The sequence below is a fragment of the Diabrotica virgifera genome, chromosome 8 (assembly GCF_917563875.1).
Source record: "Diabrotica virgifera virgifera chromosome 8, PGI_DIABVI_V3a".
Lineage (NCBI taxonomy): Eukaryota > Metazoa > Arthropoda > Insecta > Coleoptera > Chrysomelidae > Diabrotica > Diabrotica virgifera.
The window spans coordinates 155,556,530-155,582,939 of record NC_065450.1 but is presented as its reverse complement, the minus strand read 5'-3'; the positions used below and the strand labels follow the sequence as shown (position 1 = coordinate 155,582,939).

Genomic DNA, 26,410 nt, shown 5'->3' with positions numbered 1-26,410 from the left:
TAGGGGTTGAATTGTAGGGGGAAGCGTTGTATTTTCTCCTAACTTTAAATTTTGTATTATCCTGGAGGTATCACTAACGTTTTGTTTTTTGAATTATCCGAATATCTCTTTTCTTGTAAGAGCTGCAAATAAAAACACTGCTTTGAAGGTTTTTTTAATTAAAAATATCAAACGCACTAAAATTAACAAAACAAAACAAAATTAAAAACAAAACAATTCAATAGCGGGTATGTCCACCTCTTGCAGCAACGACTGCTCGCAATCTGTTAGGCATCTAGTAAAGATGTGTTATCCTTGCCTGGCGAATAGCCCGATATTCCTCTACCAGGGCAATAACTGTACCAAATTTTCTGGAGGCCTAGGATGACGGCGAATAGCTTTTTGAATTCATCCCATAAATACTCAATAGGATTGAGATCTGGGCTGCATGCGGGCCATTCTAATCTTATCAACCCAACTTCTATTTTATGAGTCAGTGTTTTTATTTACAAAAAATGGTACAGCTCTTACAAGAAAAGAGATATTCGGATAATTCAAATAACAAAATTTTAGTGATGCCTCCTGGATAATATGACAGGACTATGAAACAAAATCAGCTCTTCCATTTTTCCACACAATGTTTTAAAGTTAGGAGAAAATACAACGCTTCCATTCATCCCCATATAATGCCATGCAAGCAGAATTTTTGTTACCGGAAAAATACCAAACGATATCAATACATGTAGCTACAAACTGGTGTTAGAACCTTGAAAATCGGAGTATAGATAATAAAGTTATAAATTGTCAAACTTTATCAAAAATTTTGGGTGGCGGAATTTTGTGCCGGTGAGTGTATTATATTAATTTAAGTTTTTTCATACTTTTGTAGCTTTGACCAAACGTTGATTCTCGTGCAAGCTTACAACTACGAACCAGATTGGAGCTCCGTTTTATTTGCCCAATGCGTTTTAAAGACCGACAACAACTACCTACAGTCATTTATGCAACATCTCTCTCTGACCGAGTCCTTAGTAAATGACATTTCGAGGAAGTTTCTGTCGGCAAACTCCAACAGTCGTCAGGAAATCAACAATATGAAAACGATTTTAAATAAGCTTCCATCAGTGCACACCAAGTATAGAATCGCAAGTGAGCTGAGTTTTGCTGATATTGTAGAGGACTTGATAATGAGTGGGCAGCTGGCTTATCTAAAGGATACGGTATGGAAAAGAGGTTACAACAATTAATACTAATTTTTATTGTTAGAAGTCCTAATCTTCTAAAGATCTTAATTCTTTCTAAGTACCGCAGTGAAAAATTATTTTAGAGATGTAACTAATAATAGTGTATCATTGTGTTCAATATTTTATTGGTCGATTTGACATTTGACAAAAATATTGATATCTTTTAATATTTTTACGCAGTTACTAAAATGCAGACTTAAAAAATATTAATTTTTATGTTTATAACTTTTTGCACCGTTATTGTCGTTATAAGTTATGTTCGAATAACTCGAATACTAAATACCTGGATATTTACGCTCCCAAAGTCTTTACATTTCTGACGTTGTCATCCCATGTATTCCGCCAGCTTTGATTGTCATCTCGTCATTTTACTTTTGCATTTTCTCTTTTCCTTTTACCTGTCCTCGATATCCAAATAGTCGTCTCGTTGCTCTATTCTCGGGCTTTCGTTTACTTAAATTTCCTACCCATCTATATTTAATGAAGTTTAGGTAGATTTAGAAATTTTTCAAATATTATTTACAAAGAATGAATATTAAGTGCGTTCGCGGGAGCCTGTCGGCGACTAGTCGGCGACAAATTAGCAGCAAAACGCATGCGCACTTTAAAATGATATAAATAATATCGTTAATAGATAAATATACAAGGTATATTTACCTAGTATAATTTAATAATTAGTTATTAATATTAATTAAAAGTAAATATTTCTTGTATATTTATCTATTAACGGTATTATTTATATTAAGTGAGGTTAGAAATTGTCGGCGACAATTTGTCAACTGTACCCGCGAACGCACCTATGATATCACAAATGACAATATTTTTATCGATATCTAGAAAATACAGAAGAAAAAAACGGGTTATAGACTAAGAGCCGCTATAGGTGAAATTTGCTGATTTTAGGCACGATAAGACCCTATAACTTAAATAGTAGAACCTAATAGAAATCGTATGAACACTGTGCCGTCACTTTTTAGTAGCACATGCGTCGACAGTGGCGCATCAAACTTTCCCCTTATGGACGGTATAAATAAATTAAAAGGTACCCTCCCTCACTCCCAGAATTCAACTTCTTTCATTTTTTTTAAGTTCTATGTGATTAAATAATAAGACTCAGCGTAATTTTAACCCACCACCTCCTTCCCCTTTCCTCCACCATCAAAATCTATATTTTTCGTTTTTATTTTTTTAGGTGGGATCCAATCAATTTTAAAATTTCAAAAAAAAATTCACAGGCATAGTTGAGGCTTTTACAAAATAGGTCTATTTTTTATAGAGCCGTAGGTTGAGTGTACTGTACATAACCTCAAAACAAATTTTTAATTTTTTTTTTTTTGGAAAAAAGCCTATAACTTTTATTTTGGAGCTGGCTGGAGGTCTAATTTTTTTTTATTTTGTGTATTTTATGAAACACTGTGCTCTTATTTTTTTTAGATTTTCCCGTAAGGTTCGCCACCTTCAAAAATCCAAAAAACTGTTTTTGGGGGGTTTTGGGGATTTTCCCTAGTTTATCGACTTCAAAATAGATATTACATCAATGTTTTTTATAGGTTATATGTAAATTGAAGCGAGTCTTTTGGAAAATTTAAAAATGGGAGAAACACGTTCAAACCCCCCACCACAACCCCACAAAAAACAGTTTTAAGTGGCGAACCTTACGGAAAAATCTGAAAAAAATTAAAAACATAGTGTTTGGTAAAATACACAAAGTAGACAAAAAATAAGACCTCCAGACACCTCAAAGAAAAGTTATACTCTTTTTTCCAAAAAAATAATTAAAAATTTTTTTGAGGTTATGTACACTCAATATACGGATCTATAAAAAAAATAGACACGTTTTGTAAAAGACTCAACTATGCCTATGCATTTTTTGAAATTTTAAAATTGATTGCATCCAGTGGCGGCGCCTGATGTAAATTATTGGGGGTGCACACATAATTAAGATATAAAAATAGATAACACCGTGGGCCTCCGCTTGAGCCCTATTTCCCTAGGTAAAAATTTTTTAGTGTCGTCAAATTGTAAAAACCAAAGATCTTACAATAGTTAATTAAATAATTAAAAAATTACAATATCTAAATAACCTATTTTATTGACTTTAAATCATAATTTAGTGTTTACGTTACAAGCAAGTTTTGTGATGAAAGTCAAGTCACCTGTTTTTTTAGATAAAGTCTTCAATAACCAGTTCATTTAAATTTGGAATTACTTGAATCATTATTTTTTTTTAATTGACAACATTGCCAGTGCAGTTAGTAGATCCCGGCCCATAGTATTCTAAGGGAAGTTTTGATACGTTTCAATGTAGAAAAACATCGTTCTGCTTCTGCAGTTGACACTGGCATCGTAACATGTACTTGAAGAATTAAAATTATTTCAGAAACATCTTCTTGCAAATTATTTTCAGTTAAAAATCGGATCTTCTATTTTGTCCATTCCGATTCATTATCTTCAAATAGGTAGGAATCACGGAAAGCGGAAAGAATATTGTTAGTAGCACACCTACACAATCAGTCAGTTTTTTCACAAATCTCCATTTTAAATGACCGTTTATAATTCCGACCTTTTTATTTTAGTACATTCGTAATTAACAAATTTGGTTTAGACAATTTTAATTTTTCTTTTAAAAATAATGAAGAAAATTTAATTGATTTTAAAAATTCCACGCTAACATTCACAAATTCCTCCATTCTTAATATTATTGTGAACTTTAAAAGTATCGCAGCAAAATTTAAAGTTCCCTATTATTAGAGATTAATATTAGTATTAGTTTTAGGATAAGATACGAAAAAATGACTAATAAAATAAAAAATAGTAAAATTGGCGAATGGATTTAGTGTCCGCAGTCATATAAACCCAAATAAACAACAACAAAGTTCCCTACAGGAGAAATCGCAATAGGATCACAACAAATTTGTGCACATGAGTCTAACCTAACTTGTGGGCTGCCGCGGGGCAGTGGGACCGAGCGAGACGTGTGGTGGGTGGGATTTGGGCCCATTAGAATCTATTGCTGTAAGAGCTGTGAACGAGGGGTTGTGCCTAATATCTCGTGCCCGTGAGGTTATCTTATGTCGAAATAGAATAGAAATAATTAAATAACTGCTCGAATCTGTGATTTCTGATTTCTATTACTGTATAGCTAGATAAAAATATCATTTAGGGTAGAGAATGATAAATAATTTTTGATATAAATGTTTGCATGAAAATAATTATGGGGGTGCACGTGCACATGTGCACTTATGAAGCAACCGCCACTGATTGCATCCCATCTAAAAAAAAATAAAACGAAAAATGAAGTTTTTGATGGTGGGGTAAAGGGGAAGGGTGTGGTGAGTTAAAATTACGCTTATTATTTAATCACATAGAACTTAAAAAAATGAAAAAAATTGAATTCAGGGAGTGAGGGAGGGTACCTTTTAATTTATCTATCCCGTCCATAAGTGGAAAGTTTGATGTGCCACTGTCGACGCATGTGCTACTAAAATGTGACGGCACAGTGTTCATACGTTTTCTTTTAGGTTCTACTATTTAAGTTAAAGAGTCTTATCGTGACTAAAATGATTGAAATGAAATTTCACCTATACCGGCTCCTAGTCTATTATTACCTAGTTATTACTTTCCACACTCTTCTCACTGGTATGATATCTTTTATCCGGTGTAAATGGACACCAACTCAGCTGTCTCTGTTCTATAAACTCCAACGCGGATTGTATTTTCAGTTCGTTCCTCATATCTGCGTTCCTTGTTCTATCCATTTTGGTAGCACCTTTAACTCTTCTTAAAAACTTAATCTCTATAGGTGGGTATCTTGCTCTTTTGACGTTCCGTTAGTATCTATGATTCGCTGCCAAAAATCAGAACAGACAATAAACCGCTTTGAAAACTTTCATTTTTGTATTCCGTGTTATTTTTTTTCTGTATATAAATTTCTTGTTCGTTGTATGATAGTCATGGGCGCCCATACCCATGGGCAGGGGACTGCCGTGCCCCCCCCTAGCTTTTCGGGTGCTATTAACTATATATGGTTATCCAAAGTATACAAAATATAATGTGCAACATCTTCACGTCTGGCCTCCCCCTGAAAATTTTTATATGGGCGCCCGTGGATACAGTTGTAGCGCTTTCTCTATTCTGCTGCTGATTTCTTCTTCAAGAGATCCTGTTTCTACTATTACTCCTAAGTATGTAAAAGTTTAAACTTGCTCTATTTTTGTTCCTTTAACTTCTATATTAAGTTCTTCTCTTGATTCTCCTACCTGAATAACTTTTGTTTTGTTAATATTTAACTTTATTCCGTTTTAGGTGAGTCAGTACTTCTTTCCATATTTTCAAATTATTCTTCAAAGTCCTTTTCAGTTTTGCCATTAACAACAAATCTTCAGCAAATACTCCTTTCGATATTTCTACTCTCTGCAAATTTATGTATCCTACATTCAGCTTTTTACTCCTTGTTGTACATTTTTTTTATAATTTCGTTCATAAATATTAGGAATATTGTTGGGGTAAGTACTCCTCCCTGTCCTAAACCTCCATTTGTTGTAAACGATGAAGATGATCAAAAATGCACGAAATATTTGATTCATAAACTACTTTATGAAATACAGATAATCTCAAATTTCCTGCAATTGTAACGAGCTTTAAGATTTTTTAACGGAAGATAGGACTTCTTAATTTAGAAAAACCAAAGTGAGATATATTTTATTATAATAAACGTATATTTTAATCAATTTTACCATAAGTTTTCCATTATGTTAAGTATATTTTATGATTTTTGCGTTAATATTTATCGAAAGTTTACAGCGTGTTACGAAATGTATATTGTATTTTTGATAATGTCATAGTTTATTAAAATTGTAAGATGTACTGAATGCGAATAATGAATCATGGCACGTTATATTTTTCTAAATAAAAATAGACGGTTTCATTTTGACTAAATTAGAGTCTCTTGCCATCCCTCGATACGTGTTTCTAGGTTTACCCGTTGTTAAAGAGGCTTTGCAAGAAACATGAATTTAATCAAAACGCACCGACTGGTCGGTAAATATATTTAAATATTATACCGGAGTATGATTTGAGCGACCTCTAACCAGGAAAGATGAAGTGAGTATCGATAACGATTCAAGTAAACTGTTTACCTGGGTATAAACATACCATCGGGCGATGCCAGGAAAATATTCTACCAACGCATCGGTAATTTACCCGTCTGAACCACTATCATTGTGTACTCTCTACCGAGTATCATCATCATCATCATTCAAACCGGATCTATCCACAGCTGGATATAGGTCTCCCTCAGTCTTTTCCATGCATTTCTGTTTTGTGCTGTTTGCATCCAGTTTTTGTCGATCCGTTTTATATCATCAGACCATTTGGTGGGCGGACGACCTCTACTTCGATATGCTTCTTGTCTTGGTCTCCAGTGTATCATTCGCTGTGTCCATCTGTTATCCGACATTCTAGCTATGTGTCCAGCCCAGTTCCTCTTTAGGGTCATAAATTCTTTCTATGGCATCCGTCACTCCTGTTCTCCGTCTTATCTCCCTGTTCGTAATTCGATGACTCTTTGGGTAACACAAATTTTATTTCTTACTTTCTTGGTTATTGTTAAAGTTTCTGCACCATAGGTAAGTACTGGCAACACACACTGATCAAAGTTTTTTCTTTTGAGACACATGGCAGTTCTGACTTAAGGACATAGCTCAGCTTGCCGAATGTCTCCCAAATGAGTCCTTTGCGGCGGCTTAGTTGGCACGTTGATTATCTCTTGCTATGCGTATCTCATGTCCTAAGTACTTATAAGAGGTGGTTTCTTCAATAGGCATGCCATTTACTGAAATCTTTTCGCTTAACACAAGATTTGTCATGATTTGTGTTTTTGTATGGTTGATTTTTAATCCAACTTGTAAGGAGGCTAGGTATAGATTCTCCAGTTGCGATATTGCATCATCGATGCTGTCGGCAAAAAGAACAATATCGTCAGCGAATCTTAAATGACTAAGTATTTCTCCGTTGATTTTAATTCCTTTTTCACTCAGATTTGCGTTCTTAAACATATGCTCTAATAATGTTGTAAACAATTTTGGCGAAATTGTGTCTCCCTGTCGCACTCCCCGTTTTATTTTAAATGCGTTGGCCTTTTTATCTGCCAGTTTCACGCTTGCTGTCGCATTTTGATAGATGTATTTAATCATGTTTATATAGCGATGATCTATTCGCGGTGTGCAAGTACTTGGAAAGGGAAACGAGAAACGACCGTGCGCGAGTCGCGGAGAAATATTGCATCTATCTTAAATAATTCATATTGTCAATTGAAATTGTCAAATTGACGTATATTTCATACCTTCTGTCATTGACGCAGAAAAATTATATATTGCTCCACAATATTGATATGATATGCAATTATTATATAAAGGTAAATTTAATTAATTGTATTTTGCTTGCAGTACTGCATTTTAATAACTGATTTTATTTACTACTTACAATTGTTTACGTTTGCTAAACATAACCTGCATCTTATTTTTTCTTCTTATTATTTTTTTTGGACTATGGTCTTGACAATTATCCAGCAACCAGGACTAATATAATTGGCCAATATAATTAAAAGTGCGAATAAAAGTACAGAGCGTAGAAATAGAGGTCGCTTTGCCGAACTTGCACGGTCCCAATACGACACTCTGTTAAGGCTTTTAGCATTTTTTGATGACTTATGGTGTCAAAAGCTTTTTCGTAGTCAACAAATATCAGGACTAGTGGCTTGTTATATTCGACACTCTTTTCTATTAAAGTTGGATTTATAGTTTGACGTAGCGTAGACGTAGACGCAACGGAGACGTAAGAAACGGACTGGAGACGTAAGAAAATAAAATGTCAATTTATAATTCGACGTAGCGGAATTTTTGCGCATGAGTAGAAACAATGACTTAATTCAACAACATAGAACATAGCCTATCAATTATACGAACCGTAAACAATAAACTTTGTGTTTATTTATTTATACTATTATTTATTATAATATTTATCCGTTTTGTGTGTTACAATGGATTAGGAAATAAACGAAGGTATGCTCCTTGGTGCCGTGGAATTTCCAACTATGTTGTTTCATTTCCTGGTCTTTAAAATGTTCATTGGATTTAATTATCGTATGTGTATGGATAACCCCGAATTAACAGGCTAATATACAACTTATTTTTATCTAAAATATTGAAACTACACTATAATATATTTTTATTAAATTAATAACTTAACATCCATTGTATTAAAAAATAATAATTTAATTAACAAAATTCGAATATGTTAACAAACAACTTTTTACAAAAGGGATGAGGAGGCGGGTTCACTTTGAGTGACAGAACTAAATTCTTCCTTATGATTGGCCAGACGTAAGAAACGCACTGTAAAAGATGAAAGTTGGTGAACTCTTCCCTCCCGTTACGTTTCTCTTACGTTCCGTCAGGCGCTTGCGTTCATTTATAAACACGAGTACACAAAATTCGGTGTTGATCTTTTCCAGTGCGTCTCCGTTGCGTCTACGTCTACGCTACGTCAAACTATAAATCTAACTTAAGTTCTTAATTACTTGTAAATGATCATTCGTGCCATGTCCTGCTCTAAAACCTGCTTGCTCTTTTGGCTGATAGAAATCCAACTTTCTTCCTACTCTGTTGGTAATAACTCTTGTGAATAGCTTATATACTTGTGACAGCAAGCTAATGGGTCGGTAGTTTCTAAGGTCGCTGATATCTCCCTTCTTATGGGGTAAGACGACTTCTGCGTTGTTCCACTGCGTCGGTGTTATCGCTTCGCAGTTATACTACCGAGTATAGTGTGAAACAAACAACATTTTTCTCTTTGATCATTTGACACTTCAACCTGGAAAAAATGTTGGTATTTACAGCACGACCAAATTTACTTTGTATTTGAGATGCGCAAAAAGAGAACGGATACCGTGGAACTCATAAGCGAGACAGGAAACGAATGTACACATGTACACTCCACCAAAAACCGAACGTCAACACCAGTGCACATCTAAGGGCCGGTATTTCAATAGCTACTTAAGCTTTTGCTTAGCTAAGCCTGTGTCAAAAGTTAAGGAGAAGCTTAAGCCGGGTGCCGTATTTCTATCATTTCCTTAACTAAACTGATGCTCAACTGTAAAGTTAATTGGTTTGGAACCTCTGAATACGTCAAAATACCAAAACTAACTGTTCTGAGGTAAAAACCACTACTGTTGACGTTTAATTGTATCTTGTCATCGGTATCAATGTCATTTACTTCACTTAATTTTGTGTACATGGTGCATGTGTTGTTAGTTTATTTTATTGCCGATATTTTCTCTGGTTATATTGTTATTGTTATTTTGCATAAGCAATAGATCCGTCTTTGTAATTTTGTTTATTGGATATATTCCTTAAAATGTCAAATTCGAATGTAAGTTTATTTTTGTAAAATAAATATACCTACCAAGCATTGGGTCTATTGAACAAAAAGAAGTATTTGCTTTTACTTCCTCGTATTTAAGTATTTACTTAATAGTTATTAAATAAAGCAATAAAGAAATGACTTTATTCAATTAATATTAAGTAAATACTTAAATATTTGTAAGTAAAAGCAAATACTTCTTTTTATTCAATAGACCCATTGTAGAAATAAATAATTTTCATGTGCCTACACCTTCCAAAAGTAGTAAGAATTTTAATAATCGTTATTACGATTAATAAATTAATAGATTAATAGATTATTTAATAATCTAATAATAACGTTATTACTCAAAAGTTGGTTTTCAAAATAACTCTCTAATTAATAATCTATAGAAATAACCTCAAAAAACAGAAAACAAATTTTAAGCAAAGGCTTAAACCAACTCCTACGCGAGCTTAAAATTATTTGGTTTAAGCCTAGGCTTAAGCCTCAAATTGAAGTGGAAATACAGGCATCTAAGCTTAATCAAAGGCTTAAAGTAAGCTTTGGCTTAAGTGAGGTTGGAAATACTGGCCCTAAATGTCAAATGCAAAGTGAATTGGGTCGTGCTGTAAATGTATTAAATAGTTTACTATATTATTTGCCACGTTGTCATTTACATTTTTATGCGAAAATAGTATAGGTATTATACCAACAAGTTAGTAATAGCCCTCACTGACGAGCAGAATATGTAATATGTTTTTTCTGTAATCTTTAAATAAAGCGACAAAATTCCCAAGTTCGTAGACTGGGAACAAATCTTCTTGTCGTTCCTTGTATCGGAGGTTGGCTATCATCACAGCTATCCGTACCTTATTGGCGGCTGCTCTGAAAAGATCTACTGAGCTGCAACTATACCACTCTCTTAGGTTCCTCAGCCAGGAAATTCTTCGTCTTCCTATGGATATTTTACCCTTAATTTTACTCTGCATTATGAGCCTCAATATCTCATATTTCGCCCCTCTGCTAATGTGGCCCAAATATTCCAGCTTTCTTCTTTTGATGTTCTTTATCACCTCGCAATCCTTTTGTAGCCTTCTCAACACTTCTACATTTGTAACTCTTTGGATCCATGGTATTTTTAAAATCCTTCTATAGCACCACATCTCAAATGCTTCCAACTTCTTTATATTATCCACTTTTAGTGTCCAGCTTTCCATTCTATGCGACAAAGTCGAGAACACCTAGCATCTTAAGGCCGGGACACACATCGGCACCGAGCAGAGACAGCATGGCCAGCCTTGCTGGCTCGGTGCGGATATGTGTGTCCTGGCCTTTATCCTCAGGCCCAGAAGAAGGTCTCGATTAACAAACATTTTTTTTTTCATTTTTATAAATGCTTGTCTTGCAATTTCAATGCGTGTCCTGATTTCTCTACCTTCCATTCGTTTCGTTTGTTCGTTTGTAGTCCATATTTTATACTGACTTGATGTAATCTATTTACTAATCGTTGCAGTGCCTCTACGCTGTCTACAAAAATAGCGGTGTTGTCTGTGAATCTTGTGTTGTTCAAGATTTTTCCGTTTATTTTGGCAACGCGTGTTAAGCGCCTGTCATGTGAACTTGCCGTAATAAGGCCAAATATAACAACTGTATACGACACAACATGACTATAAAATAAAGTTGAGTTCATGAATCTTTATTCGTGTGTCATTTAAAGCATACGAAATAAGTCGATGATAAGTCGGAAATTGAAATTTACTAAACGCAACACCAAGTCACTTACTGTCACTTGCTGTTCTTCTTCTTCTACGGCACTACAGCCCAAATTGAGCCTTGGCCTCCTTTATTTTTTGCCTCCAACCTTGCCTGTCTGTGGCTGCTCTTCTCCATACACGAACTCCTAAAAGGGCTTGTGCGTCGCTGTTTACTGTGTCTTCCCAGCGCTTTCGTGGCTTCCCAACCGGTCTCTTTCCTTGCATTCTAGCATTCAGTGCTCGTTTTGGTAGCCTATCCTCTCCCATTCTTATCACATGTCCGGCCCATTGCAATCTTTGTAATCTAATGAAGTCTGACAGGGGCGTTTCCTTATAAAGTTGATAAAGCTCGTTGTTGTATCGACTTCTGAAGATTCCATTTTCCCTCACAGGTCCTAGTATTCTCCTAAGTACTGTCCTTTCGAATGTGTCGAGTTTGTTTTTGGATGTTTCTTTCAGCACCCAGACTTCACTGCCATAGCATGTTATTGGTCGAATTAAGGTTTTATAGATTCTCATCTTTGTATTTCGGTGGACACTTTTTGACCGAAATATATGGGAGAGGGCAAAATAAGCTCTGTTTGCCTGCGTTATTCTCTTCCTTATTTCTCCATCTTCTGATCCGTCGGCATATATTTCTACTCCCAGGTATGTAAACTTTTCAACCGTTTCAATGTCATCTTCATGTATAATGTTTTCTGGGACTATATTTCTTCTCGTCTGAGTCATTATTTTTGTTTTTTCTGTGTTAATTTCCAGACCTAGCATTTTTGTTTGTGTTTTTAACTCTGCATATGTTTCCTGTGCTCCTGTTGATGTTCTACTCATAATATTAATATCATCAGCATAAGCGGCCAGTTGAACCGTTCGTTTGGTCAGTAGATTTCCTCGTCCAGTTTGCATTTGCCTAACCGCATACTCCAGTGCCAGGTTAAACAATGTTAGGGCCAGCCCATCTCCCTGTTTTAGTCCCTGCGAAATGTTAAAAAAGTCTGTCGGGTGGTTTTGTATTCGTACACATGCCTGAGTTTCATCCATTGTGGCTTTAATGAGTCTTATTAACTTGTGTGGTATTGCCAATTCAGCCAATATATAGTATAGTTTGTTCCTTTTGACTGAGTCGTATGCCTGTTTGAAGTCTACAAACACGTTGTGAACATCAATATCGTGTTCCCATGCTTTGCTCAAGATCTGTTTTACTGTGAATATTTGATCCAGTGTCGATCTTCCCCGTCGGAAGCCCGTCTGATACTCTCCAATAATATTTTCTGCTAGTGGTTGGAGCCGCTGGTTTATAATATACGTGAGGACTTTATATGCTGTACATAGTAGAGAGATTCCACGGTATGTTTTGCACTGGAGTTTGTCTCCTTTTTTATAGATCGGGCATACTATACTTTTCTTCCAGTCGTCTGGGATTTTCTCTTCTTGCCATACGTCTCTGATGAGCGCGTGGATGTGACTTGCTAGGTGGTCGCCACCTACCTTATATAGTTCTGCTGGTATTTCATCAACTCCCGGAGCTTTATTGTTTTTCTGGGCCTTAATGGCTTCGAAAACTTCCTCTATGGTTGGAGCTTCTACTCCATTCTCTTCTACGTAGATCATGCCCATTTCATCTTCCATGTCTACTTGAGTTCCAAGTAGTGTCTGAAAATAATGCTTCCAGGTTTCTGTGACTTTCTGTTGGTCACTGATTATTTGTCCACTTTCATCTTTACATAGACTTGTTTGAGGTTTATACCCACTTTTTATCTTTTTTAGGTATTCGTAAGCCCCTCTAATTTCGTTGTTTTTGAAATGTTCTTCCATTTTTTCTATTTGTCCATTTTCATAGGCTCTCTTTTTATTTCTACATGTCTTGTCTGCTTTCCGTCTTGCGACTTCAAATAATGTTCGTCTTTCCCGTGTTCTTCTTGTTATGTACATTTTGTGTGCTTCATTTCTTTCCTCGATTGCTTGTCTGCACTCGTCATCAAACCATGCTGCTCTTCTCTCCTTTTTCTTGTTTCCCAGGGTGGACGCTGCTGCTGTCAGTACTGCTGTTTTGATATTAGTCCATTTGCCCTCTATGGAGTGCAGTTCTAGCGTCCTTAACTCATTTGCGACTTCTTGTTCAAACTTCTCTTTTACATTCCTGAATCTTCAGTTTTTCCAGGTCCAGTTTGTTTGTTCTTTGTTGTCTTTCGTTTCTTTTGCTGTTAACTCTGCATCTAAATTTGGTTTGTACTAAAAGATGGTCTGATCCACAGCATGCTCCTCGTCGTGTTCTCACATCGGAGATACTACTGGCTGCCCTTTTGTCTATCAGCACATGGTCAATTTGATTGGTTGTGGTTCCATCTGGTGAAATCCATGTCATTTTGTGTATGCCTTTATGTGGGAAGCATGTGGAACTGATAACCATGTTTTTACTGGTGGCAAAATTTATCAAAAACTCCCCATTCTCGCTTGTTTCATTGTGCAGAGAGTGTTTTCCTATTGTGCCATAGAACTGCGGTTCCTTGCCTATTTTAGCATTCATATCACCCATTATAATCTTGATGTCATTTTTTGGCGCATTATCATATACTATCTCCAGCTGTTGGTAAAAGCTTTCCTTTGTATGTTGCTCTTGATCTTCTGTTGGACAGTGAATGTTTATCATTGTTAGGTTGAAGAAGTGGGTGCGAATTCTCAACTTACATATCCTTTCACTGACTGCCTGGAAGTCGATGATTTTTGACTTAAAATCATTATCCACCACAAATGCGACTCCACATTCTTTGCTTCCTTGTTCCTTCCCACTATATAGAATTGTGTGCGTTTTAGTGTCCCTGACACCTTTCCCCAGCCATCTTGTCTCCTGAAGAGCAGTAATCATGATCTTATATCTTTTTAGTTCTTGCAAAAGTGCGGTTTGAGCTCCTGGTCTATTTAGCGTCCTCACATTCCAGTTTCCAAATGCATAGTCCATGTTTCGTAGCTTGAGTCGTTTCCGAAAGTTCCGTCCTGTATTCCGAGGCAAATGTTCAGGTTTCGTAACAGTGTGTTTTTTTTCCGGGAGTGGGTTGTCAGCCCACTGCCCAACCTTCCTCCTTTATCCGGGCTTAGGACCGGCAGTGGTGACTCCTGAGCTACTCGATTCACCCATTTGTCACCACAGGCGGAGTTGTCACTTGCTGTTGCGTTTAGTAAATTTCAATTTCCGACTTATCATCGATGCTTTTCGAAAAATAATTTCGTATGCTTTAAATGATGACACACGGGTAAAGATTCATGGACTCAACTTTAATTAAGTTTAATTTAAAATTGGTAATCCTATTGGTACGGTTTATACATTATGTAACTGAAACTATGACGTGCCGTGTATTTTAATTTGCGTCATCTTTATATTTAGATTTTATTCCAAAAATTGAATTTGACTGAATATTTTTTTGTAGTATTTCTATTGTTTTGAATTTTATTTTTGAAAATTGTGCCTTATAAAAAATGTAGACACATTGAGGGAGTTAGCAATAAGTGAAAATAAATGGTGATAATATGTTATATATGAGTATATGTTTTGAGGGTGAATCAATGAACTGTCAACACTGATGGAATCGCCATGAAGCAAATTTAATGGTGCCAGGATGAGATAGAAGATAATCAGGTAAAGGAGGGAAGATAATCGCCATCTTTCGTACACAGACAAATTGACAGTGCTAGTCAGGTACGTTGTAGTTGTAGCAAATTTTACCTGACAAATTCTCTGTCTCTCTCATGTCTCTCTAGAACCTCTCTCTTGTATGTTGGCGCCTATCTCGCTTCACTGTTGGAATGGGACGGGGCCATTCCATCAGTGTTGACAGTTTCGTTGGGGTGGATACATTAGTGTGGTTAAAATATATTGCTATCAAAGAACTTTTTAATCAGGTAAAACATTGGTTGGAACAGTCACCGCCACCAACCCAGGCATAAAAATGATAAACTCAAACTACATAAAAGCCATCATAAATAATAGCTTATTTAGGGTGTCCCAAAAGTAGCGGAACGGTTGAATATTTCACGAAATAAACATCGTATCGAAAAACTGAACAATACGTGTTCAATAATTTTCAAAAATCTATCGAATGACATCAAACACGATCTCCCACTCCACTCCCTGGATGTGGGGTGGGGGTAATTTTAAAATCTTAAATGGAAACCCCCGGCTTTTATTGCAGATTTGGATTGCTTACATAAAAGTAAGCAATTTTTATTCAGGATATTTTTTTGAGTTGTGGATAGATGGCGCCATAATCGGAAAAAACGATTTATCGTGATAACATAGGTAAATTATAGAAACGGTCTAATATCTTGAGAACTACACTTCGAAATGAAAAACCAAAAAGCACGTGTTTAATATTTTTCAAAACCCTATCGAACGACACCAAACACGACCTCACCACTCCCCGCCCTGGAGGTGGGGTGAAACTAATTCTAAAATCTTAAATAGAAACCGGCATTCTTTATTGCAGTTTTGGATTCCACATGAAAGAATAAGTAACATTTGTTCGAAACATTTTTTAGAATTGTTGATAGATGGCGCTAATAAATCGTATTTTTCCGATTATAGCGCCATCTATTAACAAATCTAAAAAATGTTTCGAACAAATGTTACTTACTTTTTTATGGGGAATTCAAATCTGCAATAAATAATGAGGGTACCTATTTAATATTTTAAAGTTACTCCCCACCCCACCTCCAGGAAATGGGGTAGCGGGTAGGGGATCATGTTTGGTGGTATTCGATAGTTTTTTGAAAAATATTAAACACGTATTTTTTGCTTTTTCATTTCGAAGTGCATTTCTCGAGATATTAGACCATTTCTATAATTTACCAATGGTATCACGACAAATCGTTTTTTCCGATTATAGCGCCATCTGTTCACAATTCGAAAAAATATCTCGAATAAAAGTTGCTTACTTTTACCTAAGGAATGCAAATCTGCAATAAAAACTGGAAGTTTTCATTTAAGATTTTAAAGTTACACCCTACCCCACCTCCAGGGGTGGAGAGGGGGGTTGTGTTCACTGTCATTCAATAGATTTTTGAAAATCATTGAAAACGATCTTTCTGTTTTTCGATCCGATGTTTATTTCGCGACATATTCGACCGTTCCACTACTTGTGGGACACTCTGTATATGCATTAAGTTCCTTTAAGATTTTAAAGTTACACCCCACCCCACCTCCAGGGGGTGGAGAGGGGGGTTGTGTTCACTGTCATTCAATAGATTTTTATAGAAGATTTGTAACGTGGAGTGAAGTGGTGGGATGTCCCAACCGGTGTCGTACCTGCTCCTATACAATATGTCCAAGTAAGTTGAAACCATATGGACAATTTTTTATTATTAATTTTAGGAAAAAAGTTATTCTTCATAAAAAGTTCTAAAAGGACAAAAACCCAAAGAATTATAGGTCTTCAAATTATGTTACTCGTATACGAGGTTTTTCAAAAAATATAAAATTTGTTCATGGTTCCAACCTGTTAAGACACAGTGTACATAATTTTACACAATTTCTTGTCACTTGATTATAAATATGAAACCGAACTACGAATAAATGATAAAACAAAGAGTTCAATTGTTAGCTTTACAAATTATGTGATATGTTTAATGTAATAAATTTTCTTTAAAATTTGTATTAAATTTATGCATTTATATGAGAGAGTTACAATAGAAAGTATTTGAATTCATTAAATCAATCATTGCATTCATTTGAAATAACGTCAACCGAAAATCTTTTAAAACGATAGAAATTTGAATTACAGTAAGATTAATTAAGATTTATTGCAAGAGAACAAAAAGGCACAAATGCGACGTACAAAATGTAATAAGATTACAAAGAAGACGAGGATGTAGATATCGTCTTGATAGATTCAGGGAGATCCTGAGATTATAGGCTATTGATTATGTTCAAAATAAGAGAGCTAAAAGGAACTACAACGTTAACGGGATTTTATTATCTCATATGGTCAATAGATCTCTAAATTTGAAAAAACCGCTGCGTGCTACCATTTAAATGGGTGTGTTTTTGAGAAAGGGGTGAATTAGTCCCTAGGCACAGGATGAATTAGTGTGAGTTCTATGCACTTTTGGTACAAACACGTCTACAGGAAAGTTGTTCCAGGTTAAATCTACTATCGGAATATCGCATTTTAATTTCCAAAATATTTTTTGTTTACAAAAATATACTCAAAAGAAAAGCAAGAAAAAAACACGAAAGAAAGCAATTTTGTTTTTTCCCCAATAACTTTTTTCCACAGAGATATAGGTATAGTATAGGCATTGGTTCAGCGAAGAATAACTTCCGTCCTTTCTCTTTAAAATGACATTTGGTAGAAGTCTCTAGGATTTACAGTTTCCGAAACTGGATTTTTCAAACTTCGCCGCTCACAGGATTTTTGGGCCATTTTCCCCATTATTTCGCAAACATTGTTCTGTAACTTTTTTCTACGCATTTATAGGTATACGCAATGTTACATTTAGTAGGAAGAGAAATCAATTACCTGTAAAACGGTCTATTGTATAAGGTTGTACGACTATTTTTAAGCAAGTTATACTTTTTCAAGGATTTATCCTTTTAATGATTTTTGATATTTTTTATGATTATTTTTAAAATTTTTCATTATGCCTTTTTTCTTGTAGGTACAATTAGATATATACATTGTGAAATAAAAAAAGGGTATTTTCTTTACAAAATGGCGTATTGCAAAAAATTCTTAGACTATTTTTAAACAAGATATCCGTAGGATATCCAAGGGTATCCGTAATTTGAGAAAAATTTTGAATTTTTTTATTTTTTCCAATTAGAAGATAATAACTGCATATTATAAGATAATTTTTGATTGCAAATAACTTTTCTTAATAACACTTTTCGATATTGTGAAATATAAAGGTACTTTGCTCTTGAGCGAAATTCATATTTTTAACATAACTCGTATACTATTGACAAAATTTGATATCTGATGATTGCATCTTGGGTTTTAGACTATGCAGAGCATTTTATAAGGAATAAGTTTTTTTATAAAATTAATAATAAAAAGTTTTCCATATGGTTCCAACTTAGTGGGGCCTATTGCATGTGTATATGTCATACTTTAAAAAAGCATATCTTGTTTACAAATATTCCTTAAATTTTTTGCAATACACCATTTTAAAGTAAACAAAATATGCTTTATTTTCTATTGCACAATGTATATACCTAAATATACAATAAAAAAAGTTATAATGAGAAATTTAAAAATAATCGTAAAATATATCAAAAATCATTAAAAGTATAAAACCTTGGAAAACCATATCTTGCTTAAAAATAGTTATAGAGCATTCTACGATAGAAAATCGCTCTGAGTGGTGAACTTTGAAAAATCATATTTTGAAAACTTTAAATCATAGAGACTTTTACCATACGTCATTTGAAAGAGAAACGATGGAAGTTTTTCTGTGAAGCAATGCCTATACCTATCTCCGTGGAAAAAGTTATGGGGCAAAAAACAAAATTGCTATCTTTCGTGTTTTTTTCTTGCTTTGCTTTTGAATATATTTTTGTAAAAAAAAATATTTTTGACTTTAAAATGTGATACTTTGATAGTAAATTTACCCTGGAACAATTTTTCTGTAGACGTGTTTGCACCAAAAGTGCATAGAACTCACCCTAATTCACCCTGTGCCTAGACTAATTCACCCCTTTCTTAAAAACGCACCCCTTTAAATGGTAGCACTCCGCGGTTTTTTCATATTTAGAGGTCCATTGACTATATGATACAATAAAACCCCGTTAACGTTGTAGTTCCTTTCTAAAATACATAATCAATAGCCTATTAGCGAAATTAAGTAGATTTTATAGGAAGTGTAGATAGTCCAGAGAAATAAGATTTTCCTCGTGACACATCCCCCTCCAGACCGAAACCAAATTTTTTGAATAGTATGGACATCTATATTAATAACCTTTATGTTTCCTGTATCCGATTTTAATGATATACATAGTTACAAACAAATGAAGATCAAAAAACGGTAAATTTTCGCTTTTTTAAACTAAGACTATTTGACACTGATATAAGGCGTGTGATATTAAACAGATGAGAGAATCCAAACAGAAGCTGGAGTAAATCTTCGCATAATAGCGGTATCAAGTGCCTTTGACATTAAACATTAACATTAAAACTAACTTTTAGACTATTGGTTTCTGAATGCATGAAACAAATAGCAAATCTCACATTGTGCATACTTTAATTTTTTATTCTAACTTCCTCATATACAGTGATGAGCGCGCTAATAACCGGCAAAATAACGAAAATGATGGAAAACATTAACTTGGGAGATAGAAAGAGATGGAACTAGTAGAGGTGGGAAATTTAGCAATAAAACCTATAAATTTACATTAAATTGATTGTTTCTCACTTTTAGACGTATCAGAGGAGTATGTCAACTAAAACTATCACTGCCACAGTGGTAGTTGCCAAACTAGTCCGATACGTTTAAAGGTGGGAAACAATCAATACAATGAAAATTTATAGGTTTCTATCGCTAAATTTCCCACCTTTACTAGTTTCATCTTTTTTATCTCACAACTTAATATGTTTTCCATCTTTTGCGTTATTTTGCCGGTTATTAGAGCGCTCATCACTGTAGAGTATTTTTAAAAATGTTACAAGATACATTTCTGTGATATTTTATACTGAATATTAAATATATATTAGAAATTTCAATTTTAGTTTTCATTTTCTATTCTTTTTAACATCTACAGCGTCGGAAGGTGAAAAACTACACCTAAATGAACAAGGAAATATAGAAGCAGAAATAAATAGCAGGGTAATGAATGAGAATAAGCAACAACATTTTACTATGCCCTTATTTTATTAAGAAATAAGAGTTTAATTAAGAAAAGCCTGAAAACAAAAATTTAAATATTTAAAAGTGTATAAGAGCTGGTACCCTCTACGGCAATGAAATGTGGACGGTGAACGACAAAATTCGTTGAAATGAATTTTGATTCTGATCATTGATTCTATAAGAAACGAAGAAATACATGAAAGGTGCGGTATCAGAATAACCTTACAAAGACTTGAAACACTTGTCGTGGATCGGCCTTGTGGCGAGAATGAGTGATGGTAGAACTGTAAAGAGGATATGTAAAACTGTGTAAAGGATTATCAACATCCAAAAATAGACATATTCATTTAATTTTTAAATGTCACGTTTGTTTTCAATTAAGTAGGTGACACAGATTTCTCAACACAAGTACACTAATCGGCAATAACGCTGTATCGGCATTCAAAACAACAGCACCTTACACTTTATTTATACATCCAGCAAAAGAAGCGTGATTCATTCTAATTCGATCTGTTATCAATTATCATTAGTAAAGCAAATACATCGTCAGATGGTTATACCGTAAGCAAACCAACTCGTTACTAACATATTTAATAGTGTTCAATAAATAAGTATGAACAAATAGTGTTTTATCAAACCAACCCTCACCTCCAGTTAATCAACACCCCGTATTTAACGAGTTCTATTATATGGCGACCTGGAGAGACGAACTGGACTTCTGAGGTAGGGAACAGGAAAGATGGCGAGCTTCTATAATTGGAACAGAAGGAAAAAATTGGTAGATGGAGTATGATATGGATTTGGAGAGACCTAGGCGCAGGGTAGAAATGGTAGATGTCGGCAGGAATGAAGTTCGAAGTCTTGGGATCACGCCCAGCTTCAAGAGGACTTGGAAAGCAAGTGGACAATAGTGTAACCGTGAGTAACTTTTAAGCTATTTTTTTCATTGCATACGTCTCACATACACGAAAATTTTTTGAAGATATTCTTCTTTAGCGGCGAATCGATTGAGGGTAAAATTGTACATAAATCTGAGCACACTGACAGTATGTACTTAGTTCTGACAGTATGTAGTTCATTGCTAATCTTTCAAGATAGGTATGTATGTATCTGTAACCGTGCAAAAGTCATTAAAAGAATATATTAGTGTTTTTAGGAAATGTATTATTTATTATAATTCTTGTGTTTTTGGATTTGTGTTTCTCTGTAGTAAAATAATAAAATATTATGTAAGCATAACATTTTTACACTATATGTCGCCGTGTTGTGTAATTATATCCGAAACTTACATGTCAATCCCTAGGGCCTCGCTGGAGTAGTGGGTAATGCGTTAGCCCTGAGATTGGAATGACGCGGGTTCAATTCCTGGCCGATTCATATTTTTTTTTTATTTTTGGTTGTTTTAATAAAAATTTTTTGAAAGTGGTAGATAAGAAAGTTAGTTTGATTTTTAAATAAAATACAAATAACCTTTTAAGTATATTTACTTCGTTTAAATTACCTATTATAATATAATAGAAGAATATCTTCTTACGTGCGTACAAAGTACACACACATTCTTTTTTATTAATATAAAAATGCATAAAATATAAATATTTTGGAAATTATTAGAATTAATTTTTATTGAATATTGATAAATTAGGACGTTTTCATTTTTTTTTAAGTTTTAGAGGTATATTCAATAATCTAGTTTATATTTTTCATTGTACATACAGATAATTATTGATACTAAGTTTATTTTTTAATGAGAACAAATGAATTTTGTTTACAATTATTCTAATAGAGAGAATATGGAAGCATTATTTGCAGTCTACAATTACATAATATTTTTAATTGAAGGAAACGCTATATCAGGCTTTTATTTGGCGTAAAGTAGGTATATTATATTGTGGTTACCTGACCCTGAAATTACGAGTCAGAAATACATACATTAGGAACTTGCTGAGTAGAGTTTTACGCATTACATAAGATATAAAAAAAATACTGAAATTATACAATAGGAAAGGTGAATTAGAAATACTTTTAAGGAAATTACGTTATTGAAATAATATTATTGAAAATATATAAGAAACGGCAAAGAAATAAACGTTTTAAAGAAGAAGAAAGGAAAATACAAACATGATGGACAAGGATAAGTTTCACGGAAAATATGAGTTCCGATATATGGGACCGATGAATCAAGATTTAGAGAATTTTTGAAGATATTCTTCTTTAGCGGCGAATCGATTGAGGGTAAAATTTGATTGATCCGCGCGCATGCGCGCACCGACAGTATGGTATTAGTTGTTATACGGGCTCTGATTGGGTGTTGAAATTTTGAAATGATCTGTCAATAATTGTTCAATATGGAGGTTATCGGTAAACAAAAATATTGTATATTAGTTTTTATTGATGGGTGGACAGTAAAATCAAATTTATAATTATAGTGACTTTTTAAATAGTTTTGAAAAGCCGCAGGTACGTAATTCTAAATGTTTCAGTTGGAAATACCTAATAGTTTCAATACCTATCTATTTGGAAAATGTAAACAAAATAATGTAGTTACCTATTAGTAGGCAATGCTTTAATTTACATAATCTGATTACGAACAAACTTTCTACAAATCTTCATCTCATATATCGTTTTCTTACTCTATATTTTGTTGTATTTTATTTCGACAAAAATCAAACTAATAATTTTATTAAATTTATATAAATTTATGGGTGTACAAGAATTCATCTGTACTCAGTAGATATATCTTAAAAACACCCTGTAATTATCTACGATAATTACTTTCAGTTATTTATGTCATCAAAACAACATTACAACCTTCATTCGATTATATAAATATTGTTAGCCAAGACCACGATTCACTAATAATTGCAGAGTCAATTATAAACACTTTTCATGGTCGATGCTGAATAGGCATTTCTAAATATATAAACAGTTAAACTATAACAAGGGAATTCTTTATTATTATATGAGACATTCGTCATTCTGTTTTGGTGATCAGACGTAATATTTCCACATTAAAGATAGTGTCTCTTTCTACACGAGATGTTCTTTGGGTGAGGTGCTACCAGCTTATACTAATGCGAGTGTAAATAAAACAACTCAACAAGTAAAAGCGTATCAATTATTCCACCCCTCGGATAAGGGATAACCACCCTCACCGGGAGAAGATAGCCTTAGTGCCCAGGGCTGTCATATGGCGATCCAGAACCAGGGAAGAACGCAGGACTGGTGAACAGGACAGGTATGGAGAAACACGTCAATGTTCAGGCACCTAGACCACCTTAGACAACAGTGTGGTATGTAAAATGGATGGAGACATCAGGCCGACGCGGAGCTGAGAATGGAATAGTATGGAGATGGAACATCGTGGGACAATGGACAATGGACAATGCTATGGAACGTGCAGCGAGGACTTGTGATACGAACAAAGACGTGTAAAAGTGGTAAGTCCATATTAGCTATTTTTATGGTATTTCCTGATTAATATAAAGTATAAAGTATAAACATTATGTGCTACCTTAATTACATTAATATATGTTTCAAGTTTACCTATTCTTACTTAATTATTCTATTCTATTACCAATATTTATCAATATACAAAGATTTTTTTTTACCCTCATATTAAGTTATTATAGGACGCAATGATACAATTTTATATGATTTTTTACATATTTATCAACGTATACTTTATCCTTGCTGACTTTTATTCATTTATTATTTGACTACTGATTTTTAGTACATTTTTGCAATTTTTATGATCTTAATATTTGCTATCGTAAATATACCTATCAAAATAAATATACGATATAACAAATATACGCTATATGCATAATACATTTAAATTATTATTCTAACTACTTATTTACAAGGGTTAATATAACGTTATTTATTTTTGAATTTTTATTACTACTGCAATTTTTACATATTTTTACCATATATTGACGTATTATTTTATCTCTATATTTTTACTATATATCTATATACTACATATCTATATACACCGTAAGACTATCGAATTTATATTTTCGCTAAGAAGTGCAGAAGCTGAAAAAAAGAAAGAAAAAAATTATGTATAAATGAGTAGCAACAAAGTTACTTGGGAAGATTTTGTCAAAATAGTTGAGGAAATTGCACAAGAAATAGACAGGCAAAGCAGAAGAGTCTTAAAGAAAAAAGTTCCGAAATCTAAGGACATAAAGGAAGAAGTAACGACACAGCTAATTAAAGCTTATAACAAGTTCACACAATTGACTAGGAAAGACTGGGAAGCACTTTCGGACAAACAAAGGTAATCGTGCAACAAATATTTTGGAAAAATCAGAGACAAAGTTATACGATCATTTCAAGCAGTAAATGTGAGAACAGTGGTTCCAAGTTCAATACATCAACCAATCGACAAGGAAGTTGAAGAGGAACAAAGCGATGAGGAAATAGAAGAAGGAAAAAGCGACGAGGAAGGAGAAGAAGAAATAATTAACGACGAAATAAAAGAGAAAAAAGGTGACATAAAACAAGATATAACAATATTAAACATGGCTTTGACAATCAATGAATTTTTGAATATCGCAAGCAAGATATTGCCCAACGAGTTCGATGGAAGCGCAGGGAAATTACAACCATTTTTAGACGCATTAGAACTACTTGGAAAATTGGCAGAAGGTCATGAAGACACAGCTGTAACGCTAATAAAAACGCGACTCACCAATAAGGCTAGGAACCTAATAACCACAGAAGATACAATTCCACGGATAGCTGAAGTACTAAAGAAAGAATTAAAAGGTGATAATCCGAAGAATTTAATAGCCAAATTAGCCAAAAAAAGGCAAGGGCATAGAGATGCAGCAGTGTACGCATCTGAAGTGGAAGAGTTAGCAGAACAATTAAAAGTAGCATACATAGCGGAAGGAATGCCACTTGACTTAGCAAAGAAATATACGACCGAAGCTGTAGTAACAACAATGAAACGAAACGCTAATGCAGAGAAAGCTAAGATAATACTGGAAGCAGGTAACTTTACATCACCGCAGGAAGTAGTATCTAAATTTTTGTCGATCGATACGACTGAAGAAAATGCACAAGGAAGAGTCTTAAATTATAGGACAAACTACGAGAATAGGAGAGGACAGCAGCAATACAGAAGAGGATATCATAACAAATATGACAGAGGAAGAAGAAATAACTTCGGACAACGGAACGAAGGAGAAGCAACGGACAATCAACGAAATTATTCGAACAGAGGATACAGGCAATTTAACAATCAAACATACAGAGGAAACCAGAGAGGCGGACGTAACAGGAACGTAAGATTACTAGAAATAGAGGACAGTCAAGAAGAGCAAGAAAACCAGCAGTTGGGGTTTTGAATGAACAACAAGTTGGAAGCACACAGGCAGAAATAAAATATAACATTTACAACTTCGACCTAAACCTAACGAACTTTGTACGAATGAAAACAGGAATTCTTGAAAACACAAGCACTTTTATCATAGACACAGGAGCTGACATTTCAATACTAAAATGTTCACAAGATTTTATGAAGGAACAGGTGAAACCAAACACAAAGGCGAAAATAAAAGGAGTCACTAAAGGAGAGTTGCAAACAATGGGAGAAGTTGAGACAACACTCGAAGTAAAAGGAACTCGATTCGAACACATCTTTCAATTGGTAGAACCTAACTTTCCAATTCCAACAGACGGAATCATTGGGAGAGACTTTATTTCTAACTTTCAATGTATACTAGATTACGCAAACCTTAAAATGCACATTAAAGAGGACAACGATTGTTACATTAGTACGAAAATTCTGGATAATATAGACAATGACACCATAATAATACCGCCTAGATGTGAAATTTACAGAATCGTAAAAATTTTTCAAACGTTAAAGAAAGACAGGATAGTGGAACAGCAAGAAATACAACCAGGAATATTCATAGCAAGAGCAATTATTTCAAGTAATAATCCATACATCAAAATTTTGAACACAACGTACGAAACAGTAAATGTAGACGCAAGCACAATCAGGACGTTGGATATTAAACTATTCAATATATATAGGCTAGTCAACGACAGCAAGGACAGAAAAAAAGAATTACGAGAATCACTGAAATTAGACATACCAGAATACATACGAGACAACTTAGTATCGTTATGCGAGGAATATTCGGACATATTCGCCCTAAGGCATGATATGTTAACCTGTAA

At 34.2% G+C, this 26,410-nt stretch overlaps 1 protein-coding gene across 1 annotated transcript in view; it reads left to right on the top strand.

Annotated features, from left to right (window-relative positions):
* The window catches only part of LOC126889701 (spatacsin), a 142,347-nt gene extending 122,259 nt beyond the window's left edge, over positions 1–20,088 (top strand). The window contains exon 12 of the mRNA XM_050658231.1: positions 869–20,088. Coding sequence (XP_050514188.1) covers positions 869–1,226 — 358 coding nt within the window. The 3' untranslated portion in view covers positions 1,227–20,088. The remainder of the gene's footprint in view (positions 1–868) is intronic.
* Positions 20,089–26,410: the final 6,322 nt, after the last annotated feature.